Genomic DNA, 11,363 nt, shown 5'->3' on the forward strand with positions numbered 1-11,363 from the left:
GTGAATTCTTTTGGCTGTTGCATCTTTTTTCAATCAGACTTTTAAACTTTTCACTAATGAAATGGGATCCAGCATCTTCTTTAGCGCTAACTGCATTTCCATTAACCATCAAATTTTGATTTGAATAAATATACTTGCTTAATGGACACACTGCATAACTAAAAAAAAAAAGTTTTCACACTTCAGTAAGGTAGCTTTCTAGTGGTATTCGAAATTCTTATATTTCCCAAAACTGTAACCGACACAGTTTTTTACATTATGAGTCACATGATCTGCACCTAAACCTTACTGCTTTCTAAAAAGATGAAGAAGAAGAAGACCAGACAGAGTTGGAGGATGATGAAGCAAAATGAGAAGAATGAGTATTTATTATATTTAATTCACATGATGGATATACATCATATAAGTGTTAAGATCTGCCACTGCCATGTTGTTTTCAAGAGTTGTCATAAAGAAACATATTCACATGCAATTTTACTTTTAGTTTACTTCTCATTTAAAAGAAACCCCACTATTTTGAAAATGTGCATTTTTCATTAGTGAAAGTTTTGCACACATTTGTAATGGAAACACAACTAATGGTCTTTAGAGGCTTAATATTACTGTAAAAGGGGTCAATGACTGTCTGTTTAAATATGATGCCTGCTAACTGTAGAGTAGTCCAGCAGTGTTTTATTGTATTTTATTATTTTAATTTATTGGTATTTCATTGTCGTCGTACTTGTCAAATATTAAAACGTTCCAATTCTGGGTCTTCAATAAATGTTTCAACCACACTTCTTCCTCCCAGTTGGTACATTTTAATACAGCAGCCTTAGAAAAGCCAGCAGTGACCTTTTCTGCCTAACCTGTCCAGCACAATCAGTTTCTATCAGTTTTAACTTTTGGAATCAAACTAATGAAACGGCTAAACTTTTCGATGCTGTTCGAGTTCACCGAGTCGCTTGTGTAGCAGCAGAAAATGAGCAGCCGTCTGGAAAATCGGGGGATCAGAGCTGATCTGAGGACAGAAACGAGCTGGCAGTGTTTCACAGCCAACATTAAAGGCGGCACCGTGTGGCTTTTTCTGAACTGCAACCTCCCCTGGTGTGGGTCCAACACTCAGCCTTTCCTGTGGGTCCCGGCTGACCTGACATTCAGCGGGAATCTCACTCCTGGATGATCCAGGGCTGCAGCAGCGTTGTTAAAAAGAATATAGTGTCAGCAGCTGCAGGAAGCAGACGGCTGTCAATCAGAGTGTCATTTTAAAGGCATCAAATTAATCTCCTTAATTAGGCTTTTAACCCTAAAGTGCTTCTTTTGTTTGGGTTTTTTTTAAAGGTTTTTTTTTTTTTTCTAGGAGCAGTTCTTTTTTCAAAGCTTTAACTCTGAGCTCCTGCCTCCACTGTTCATCTCCTAGGCTGACCCAGATAAACATCCTATGTGGCGTAATGTGCGAGGCCACCAATAAAGAAAGATCCTATCTGCCTGCAGCAGTTTGTCTCTTCACAACTCGTTTACTAAGATGGTCTTCGTCACCAGCTGCTCTTTGTCACAGACAGGAAAGAGAAAAATGTCAGCCTTAGTTTTGCCCCCCAGAGCTTCCAGAACCCTCAACCATCATGGTGACTGGGAAGTGAACCGTAGCTTCCACTTTTTATTACATCTTTCATCCGGTGACAAGCAGAGTGCAACGGATGGACTCGCCTTTTACTTTCTGAACTGACATCCTGACAAGAAGGATCCATCGCCTAAGGCCCCGTGTCCCCCACTGACCCCGCCCCCCTTCCTCTTTCATCCAGAGTCAAGTTTCAGGAAAATAACTGGGTGTTTACCGTGCAGGGAAACGGGACAGGATTTCTGGTGGGAGGACTATATCCAAAAACAGATATTTTAGGATAAATAAATTAGAAGATGCATCATGAATAAGTAGTCAATAAACCAAAATTTTACTGGATCTTATCACATGCATGTGAAGGGAAATCAGAAAAAAAAAGTGATAAACTCCTCTGGATTAACCAAAAAACACAATGTTACAAACAAAATCCATCACTCTAGATGACGAAGTTAAACTATAAAACCTTTAAAGTAGAAATAAAACATGCTGGACTCATCCAATTGTGGCGTCCGTCAGGGCTGTGTTTTCGGGACCCTTGTCTTCTTCAAAAAATTTCTCCACTTTAGCGAGCAAAGGTGGTAGCTGGGGGCTTTTAAATGTTTTCTCAACTAAATTATTCATTTGTGGTTTAAATGCAATGTTTTGATGTGATTTAATTGGTATTTAGCTTGTCAGCCAACCTCTATTTGGAACGTTCTATTTTCGTATATTCTCTTTTTGGTGCGCCCTGACATCCTGCAGGTCCCAGAGGGTTCCACTCCATCCTTTTCGGCCCTTTTTGTAGCTTCGTGTCACCGATAAAATAAGCTACTGGTGCCAAAACTTGGGGGAAGTTACTACTAGGGCTGCAACAAACGATTATTTTGCAAATTGATTAATCTCTAAAAACAAATTTTCGATTACTAGATTAACAATCGTAGTCTAAGATCCTTTATAAAAAACACTTTTTACAAAATTAAACCTGATGAAACTTTTCCACTTGTGGAGTTCTGGATAGAGCATATTGAAAAAAATCTTTTAAGAAATTTTTTTTTTATCTTATTCCAGAATGATGGTTTTTATTTTATTTTATTTTTTTTTACAAATTTGATACAATTACCGCTTTAGTTGGTTTGCTCTGTCAGCTTAAGGCATGTTCACTCCAGTTAAAGATGAATCGATTACTAAATTAGTTGACGATTATTTCAATAATTGATTAATTACGATTAATTGTTTCAGCCCTAGTTATTACACTTAACAACTAAACATTTAGTTGATCCACTTTTAGCTTCGGCACCCTTGAGCTTGGACGACAAAAATAACTTTGAGATAAAATGGTGGCACTGCAAATCTGGTAAGCAGCTATTTTTAGCAGTTCCATAGCAAATTCTATAATACGTTTAAAAAACACAAGGGAAAGAGGAAACTGAACAGATTTAAAAACCCAAACAGAAAAAATGAAGATGTCTACGGAACACCAGGAGAGACTAAATAGAACTTTTCTGCACTTCTAGGCTACAACTTAGACAAAATATTCAAGGGCTAAAAATTTGGAGTTTGAATGATACAGCACCTTTAAATGCCTCTATGCCCCAAAATATTTTGCCTAAATATCAAATTTGCACAAACCTATAATTCAAGCAAGTAAGCAAACTTTATTGGTATACAGCTTTTTACAGACTCACAAAGTGCTTCACAGAGATAAGAAAATATAAAAAAATAAGGATTTACTAAAGCATAAAAACATAGAAGTATATAAAACAGTATATTAAAATAACAGTATTAAATTTTGTAGTAAGACTAGAACGCTTGTCTAAACAAAAAGGTTTTAAGGAGCTTTTTAAACACATCTACTGAGACCAGAGAGCGCAGCTGAAGTTTATTCTAAAGCTGGGGGGCAGCGCCTGTAAAAGATCAATTCCCTGAGTTTTTAAACGGTTTCTGACCAGATGACCTCAGACCCAGAGTTGAGGTGTAGGGCTTGATTAGGTTGCAAATATAGGGCGAAGCCTGAACATATAGAGCATGAAAAGGGAGCACCAAGATTTAACACCTTAATTTTATTTTTTAAAAGCCCCTGAAGGTGATATATATTGTGCAGTTAATAACAGGGTAATATCTTGTTTACAGGAGGAAAAAAAAACTTGGTGTTTTATATCTATTCGTAACCCACATTATTCAATCTAGTGGGAAAAAAGCGACCAAAGCTAACGTCCAAACTAACTTCCAATACTTGAATGTTGTGAAGCTGACAGGCGCCACAGAAACGGAGATCCAACCAATTAACTCAGCTTATTTCAGTATTAGAAGTAACATTTATTTTTAGCTTATTTTTTAGTTTGTTTTAGTAAAGGAATGGTTGTGTTAACATCCTGCTCCTACTGCTTATCAAGCTCATGTTGTCAGAAGAAATGTTGCTCTAATATCTTCAGAGAAAAAAAACACATGAATCCCAGAGTGAATGAGGCAGCAGGAAGTGGAAACTAATGCTTGATTCAGGCCAGAGGGGAAAACGCTGATGTTGTCTTCAATTGTGTTCAGAAAATAAGATCCTTTTTTTATTTTTATTTATTTATTTTATTTTTATTTATTTCTTTCTTTATATTATTTCTTTAGATCCTCCACAATGGGAAAACAAGCAAAAAATGTTCAGCTTTTTTCAAGGGAATTATGTTACCTAAATTCATATAACATCAAGTTTTAAGTTAAAAATGACATTTGGATACTGCTAATATAATCTGAATTTCAATCAAATTAAAATTGTTGTTTTTTTTTTTATTATTTTCAACAGCAGTTAGAGCATCTTACAGCTTTTTTTCTTTCAAATTATGCAATTAACAAATTTGTGAAGAAGGTACGTATTACTTTTACATTCTTTAAAGAAATGAAATAAAAAATGTATTGATCTCACTATCATGTATGGGTCTGTTGCATGAAAAGTGCAGCAAAATATTTTAAAGTAATCAAAATACAAATGTGCAGAAGCTAAACAACAGAATAGTTTATATACTATTCTCTTTTAGTATATATTTTCTTCTAATTAGATCATAAATGGCTGCAGGTTGTTTGTTTACTAAGGCTTTTACGAGAAATGTCCCAGCCGCTGTGACACCAAACACCAAAAGGTAAGGTGAGAGCGGAGCGGGGTCCGGATCGGCGGCTCTCTAGGTTGGAGGGTAACTCTACCTGCAGGGCTCCAGCTGTGCATGGAGTCGTCTTTCATCCAGGCTTCCTGGAACGAAAGCTTAGCCGAGGGACTGAAGAAGTCCCCGGTTCTGTTTGTCAGAATGAAGCTCGCTCATTAATAATGACTCTGGCTGTTATGAGACCCTTGGTCAACCCTCCCACCCCACCGAGCCTGCAGAGATCCATGCATAGACTCTGCTACTGCCTGCACCATACAGTATTCATCAAGCTGAAGGGATCTAAGCCGGATTCAGAAATCCACCCGCTGAGTTCTGAAGGGCGACCCTGGAGATGCTCGGGCTCATCAGAAGCTGACGTCACGTCGGCTGCCTGCTGCCAATATCACATTTTCAAAGTGCTGACCCTGAAACAGCTCCACATTTGAAGCAAATTAAAGGAAAAGCAACTAGGAGAGCTGGGCGTCCTCCTACAGGCAATAATGATAGATGGACCTCACAACATTCACAGATCAAGTTTGCCTTTGAAATTAAAATAAAGCACATTTTGTGCAAGTAATATAGATTTATCTCTGGAAAAAATTAGACACTAGCTAAGATACATAAAATCTTAATGGTATAAATACATGGTCCTTCTAATTGTCAATTCTTCTGGTGATATGTTTACGTCCTACATGCTCGTCCCCATTTTCCGTTACAGGTGCTGAGTCTGACATTGTGGAAAAAAGCTTTTATGAGTGATGCAAACAGTAACTTTAAAACAGAGCGTGCACGAGGAGAAATGGGCTTGTGAATGCTCTCACATGCGTTTAATAGGCGTTCAATCTCAGGAGCGGGTATTGTGCATTTAAAAAAAAATATGAATAATAGTAAGAATTGAACTTTATTGATCTCACATTAGAGGAATTTATCTCTGCATTTACCCCATCCCCTTGGGGAGCAGTGAGCTGCATTCATGGGGCCCAGTGTGGGGTTAAGGGTCTTTGCTCAGAGAGCATACTGTGGGAGTAGGACTCCAACTCAGAACCTCAGGATTCTATGCCCTAACCACTAGGCCACCACTCCCCAAAAGTGGAGAGGGTGGGTCTTTTAAAAAATTTACAAAAATCTTCCACTATACCCTTAACATTTTTTAATCACCATAATGAAGATACACTACTTTGTTTTATAAAGATTGGAAGAAAACCGTGCAGATCGTAGTCTGCAGCTTGCATTCCCTGATGCTGATCCTACATTAGAAACCAAACCTAACAGAAATTTCATTGAGCTGCTTTTGGCACACAGTGATTTTGCAGAACTGTGGTGCAGCCTGGTTGTTTCAGGTCTGTTCTCATCTTAAAAAAAAAACTTTTCATCAGAAATAGCAATTAGTCTTTTTGTCATAGAGGTCATGTAACATCTGTGGCTCTGAACAGGTTTATTTAGCAGGACTGGGGTCAGAAAAGGCTCTTTGGATCGTAAAGGTCACAGATCTAGCAACACTTTTATTTTTTCTGTTAAATGTGAACTCCATATTTATTTGTATTTGTATTTTGCCTAATTTTAATTTAATTTGACTTAATACTTTTTTGTTGCTTAATTTTAACTTAATTTAACTTAATACTTTTTTGTTGCTTAATTTTAACTTAATTTAACTTTTTTGCCCTGTAAGCTGCTGGTAACCTTAATTTCCGGAGGGATTCTTCCCAAGGGATCAACAAAGTTCTGTCTAAGTCTAAGATCTCTGGTCTAGAAGCACAGAGCTTTTTAAAGATGTTTACATTAAAGATGTAACAGGCTCTTAAACCTGTTTACAGGAGCATATCATTAAAAAACTGAAATGTTATTTCTAGCTAGTATAAAACATGAAAACTAACAAATGTTAAAAATTCAGGAAATGAAAAAAAAAACATAACTGAGGGACAGTTGGTGAAAATATGTACCGATAAAGAAAAGAAACAATGAAGACCTGCTTTAATTAACAAAAGGTTGCATTTTGACTTTTTCTATTAGTTACATTCATGTTGTTTGAACTATAATCACCATGTTTTTAACACACGTGCCTCTAAGCCCATCAGGGATCAATTGATCCATGTGTGGTTGTGTGAATCTATTGATTACCTTCTAAAGAATAATAACAATAAAAACCGTGTGTCACTCATAGTATGGCTTGATCACAAAATTACATTACCTGGAAGTTACCCATGGGATCATTTGGCTCATTAAGGTAAATGTTCTCAGCTGTGATGCGTGTGTGTCAGGGTGTGCATAAAGACTCAGAGAGACCTCTATATGGGTCATCACCAGTCATCACTGACATAACTGCTTTCAGAGTCATTATAGAAACTAAATGAACAGTGAAAGATCTGCTGGAGGTAGATGAACCTTACAAAGTAGGAAAAAAGGGGAAAAAACAAACTGCAAGGAGCTGAAAATATCATTAAGAAGAGCTCGAGTTCAAACTAAGACGATTTCCATAAATCCAGCAAAAACTGAACCACAAATGGGAGGAAAGTAATTCTGGAAGCAAAGAGTCAACAAATAACTTAAAGGTATACCGGGCTGGGCAGTTAATTGGGCAATCGAAAATCAATTAGACCCCAGCAGGCTAGAGGAAAACACTGAAGCTAATGAAGGAAAATTATTATTTATCATTTTGGCCTCAGGTTACAAATAATATTAGGTTTGTAGAGGAGTCGACAACGCCCATGATGATCTGTTTCTATGAGGCTGAAAAAGCTCTGGGAGGTTGATCCAAACTGAATTCAGGAAGTTATCAATCAATCAGCTGCACTTTTATTAGGGCTGGGTAAAAAAAATCTATTTTATCGATTTTGAATCAATTACATTTTTGCAGAATTGATGTCTAGGGAATGAGATGGATTAGTTTTATAGTGACACGGGTGACGTCCACATTCAAATGAGCAGGAAAGATGCACTCAAGATTACTTCAAGCCAGACAGCTGCACATATAGCCAATAGGCTGACTGAAGACATTAACAAATGGGGCTGACCAGAAAGCATCCTGTAGTTGTTACAGACAACGCTGCAAATATAGTTTGTTCAGGGAAGATAATGTAGCTCATGAATGTCAGCTGTGACCCTGCTGTGTCACGTCTGCTCGCTCGAGTGAGGCTTCACTTTTTCCACTTTTCACAAACAAGCTTGCACTTTTGAGACAGTTTTGCTCACATCTCAAGCTTAAACTGTCTGATTTACAAGTTTGCAATTTGTGTTTAATGTGAGAGGAAAAAATAAAATACTTTTGCATTTTGAAACACAATTGAACCACTTTCCTTATTGTAAAAACAGATCAAATCGAAATTAATTGATTTAGAACTGTATGAATCAAAATTGAATTGATTCATGACTTTGGCGAAAATACCCAGCCCTAACTTTTATTATTAAACATTAAAACATAATATAGCTAAGTAACAAATAAAACAGGTTTAAATCACAGAAAAAAATGAAATTTGCTCAGTTTTTCTGAAGACTTTTCGTCTTTGTCAGTTTTGTTTGCTCCAACTACAGATTGCTCTAATGTGAGTCAAAGATTCCCATTTTGTGGTTTGCAATTACTGAGAAATTAAACAGACACCAACTACAGCACCACAAAGTCCTGACCTCTAAATGTGCTGTTCACCTTAAACAGGACAATAATCAGCAAATGAAAGCCTTGGTGAGACACAGGCAGCTTCATGCTGGATTCGAACAAATCTTTCTTCTCTTCACCAATAGAGGGCAGCAGAGTCACTGCTTTGAGTCTCTGATTGAAGCTTTTGTATTCATGTCTCATTTGGAGTTTATTTTTAACTAGAAATGTTCATTTGTAATTCAAAGAATGTCAAAATTAAAGGGCGGACAACAGGGAAATAGAATAATACTCACTGCGAGAGTCGTAGTTTCACATCAGCTACACTGTACTGGCCCTGGAACGGGTGGCTGCAACACAAAGGATGTTGGAGAAGAGAAAAGGAACATTATTATGGAGCTTACTTCACTTATTTATAAATAAAATGTTATCTTAATATAAATATAATGTTGAAGTATAACAAAGTTATGTTTTTTTAACTACTATTAAAATTAACAATGAATCAAAGTTTCCTCTTAAATAGTCTGTAAACACCACAATTTCCCCATTGTGGGAAAAAAAGGGATTCTCTACTATATTCTAATATATTCTAAAAAAGAAAAAAACCTTAAAGGTTTGTCGTTTTAAACATTTCTAGTTATCAAATCTGATTGTGTTTCAGTTCAGTTTATCTTGATCGCTCCTCTTTACTTCCCTCATCCTTAGTTTAGATGTTTTCATACTTTTTCAGCTTTCGCAGCTGTGTTCCTTAACTCAGGTGTCGGAGTGAAGAGTGAAACACAGCAGTGGCAGCATCATTATGTGGAGCCAATAGGACTTGATGTTTTCAAACACACACCATAGTTAAACATGGCGGGGGTAGTATCATGCTGAGGGACTGTTTTCTGTCTTGTATGAGGTACTAATGCTTCAGTTAGAGTACCTTCATTACTGATCAACTGAACCTGCGATGGTTAAACGTCTCTGACTCCTGAACCTTATTTCTCTCCCTGGTGCAGTGTGACTGGCCGCTATGGGGTTAATCCACCTACCCTGGAGTGATTGTTGTCATGCCAGGATGTTTGTTGCTGAACCAAATGCGGAAGTTGTGTGTGTTCTTCCACGCTCCGACGAACGGCACTCCATAATCCGCCAGCAGCCTCTCATTATCTGAGACAGCGAGTAGAAAGAAGAGTTCAGGTTCAGGCTGCGTTCACAATCGCTGAAGTAAAATCCTTATTCTCGGACGTTTCTACAGATCCCCGCTCACCTTGCTGTAGAGCAGAGGAGAGTAAGGAGTGCAGGTAGAGGGTGAACTGAGCCCTGATCCACTCGTCTCCTCCCTCCCAGCCCGTCCCGTCCAGGAACACGTCATCTCTGTTCTCAGTCACGTGTTTCACCAGGTAATCGGCAAAGCGCAGGTCAGCTGTGGTCAGGCTCAGGATCCTTCGGAGCTCCGGGTCCTGGATCTGGACCCGAGCTTCCTCCACCTGCAGAAGCGAAGGCCTTCTGATCAATAAGGCCCCTTTCTAGATTAAACACTCTGAACGAGCTGGACTTACATCAATGATGGCGTCACTGAGGTGCCTCTGCTGGCGGAAAAGGATGTTGGTTGCCCCAGCAACAAAGCCTCGAATGCTGACGTCTGACAGGAGGTGATGCTGCTGCAGAGCCATGTAAGGTAGGCACAGGTAACCCTGGAAACAACAAAAGCAAAGCATTAACTATTAAATAAAGTAGAAAAGAAGCTATAACGTCATGATGGGATTCATTCTTTGGATGCAGCACTTTAACAACAGGTGGTTTTAGTTACCTTAGTAAAGATGGCGAGCGGCAGGCCGTACTGGTCCTCTTCCAGACCCGACACCAGGCCCTGGGTGACCCCTCCCTGACCGCCCACCCCCAGCGGCTGCACTGTGATGGGCGTCCCAGCTGTGGAGTCGAAGGCGTCCTGCAGCTCCGGCCCACCGCCGGCTGCTTCTTTGGGGGCTGCTTCCTCCAACACGCTGGGATCCAGAGTCTCCCAGTCGCTCTCGGAGGACTCCGGCGATGTCCGCGAGGGCGCTTTGAGATGGTTGTTGTCGCCCTCCGTGCTGTTCCCAGAGGACAGAGACTCTACAGCTGGCTGGGGCTCCAGATCCATGGTGGTGTTGGCGATGTCGGTGACGGACACAGAGACAAACTCCTCTGCTCCTGAGCCGCTCTCCACCACACTCATATCGTCTGAAACGCTGCTCTTTGGTTTGTAGTGTGAAGAATCCACCAGGCCGTGTTCGATCACACCTACACAAGCATCCAGATGTCAACACACCTGCACTGACTGCACGCTGTTAGCATTTAGCATCTGATAATCTGATGAATATGACAGATGGAGTCCATGATTTTTAAAAAGCTGTTTGTTCAGTTATACTTAAATAACTTCTGATTACGCTGCAGATCCAACAGGTTCTGCAACAGCTTCATCCCCCGCTGCCATCAGACTAAACTAGACTCTGCATCACACTTACAACATTATTTTGCACCAACATGACTGAAAGCGTTTATAATCCTTTTAAAATAGGACACAACTCAATGTTAAAGTGTATTCTGCAACGTATTTATTTTTGCACTGCATTGAACCATTCCATATTAATGCCCTTTTGCACTATTATGCTTAAACTGGTTTCCTTTTCTCCAACACTGTTTACATTCTGCTGCACTTTAGAATGGGAATGTTCATTTCACTGTTGTAAGCTATAAGCATGGTAATGTTGTTTTGTTTACACTCTGCGTAAACAAAATTGCAATAAAGTTTGTCTAATTCTCTATGTCCAAAATTATCAACAGTGGTCTGAGTTTTGAACCTTGAAGAACGCCACAAAAAATGGTTTAGAAGTAGCTAATTTAGATTTGTTCATTTCAAAGTAGAAGAGTAGAGAATTATTTCAGATAATGACACAATTAGAACTGCCTTGGTTTGGTAGCTGGGGGCGGGGCCCTGAGGTTGCAGAGCCTGAATGGTTCTTGTGACCTCTCAGAATAGCTGCTAAGAACTTAAATAAAACTTTCATTGTTTTTTAAATATAGACATTGCTATAAAAGGCAAGATTTTATT

The 11,363-nt window shown here is 38.9% G+C and overlaps 1 protein-coding gene across 1 annotated transcript in view; it reads right to left on the reverse strand.

Moving 5' to 3' along the window:
• The window catches only part of avl9 (AVL9 homolog (S. cerevisiase)), a 33,662-nt gene that overhangs the window by 2,767 nt on the left and 19,532 nt on the right, over nt 1-11,363 (reverse strand). The window contains exons 10-15 of the mRNA XM_015382178.1: nt 10,083-10,552; nt 9,832-9,966; nt 9,540-9,759; nt 9,322-9,439; nt 8,587-8,640; nt 2,569-2,596 (exon numbers count right to left, since the gene is read on the reverse strand). Of these exons, the coding sequence (XP_015237664.1) occupies nt 2,569-2,596; nt 8,587-8,640; nt 9,322-9,439; nt 9,540-9,759; nt 9,832-9,966; nt 10,083-10,552 (1,025 nt within the window). The remainder of the gene's footprint in view (nt 1-2,568; nt 2,597-8,586; nt 8,641-9,321; nt 9,440-9,539; nt 9,760-9,831; nt 9,967-10,082; nt 10,553-11,363) is intronic.

The sequence above is a fragment of the Cyprinodon variegatus genome, unplaced genomic scaffold (genome assembly GCF_000732505.1).
Source record: "Cyprinodon variegatus isolate N-32 unplaced genomic scaffold, C_variegatus-1.0 Scaffold252, whole genome shotgun sequence".
NCBI lineage: Eukaryota > Metazoa > Chordata > Actinopteri > Cyprinodontiformes > Cyprinodontidae > Cyprinodon > Cyprinodon variegatus.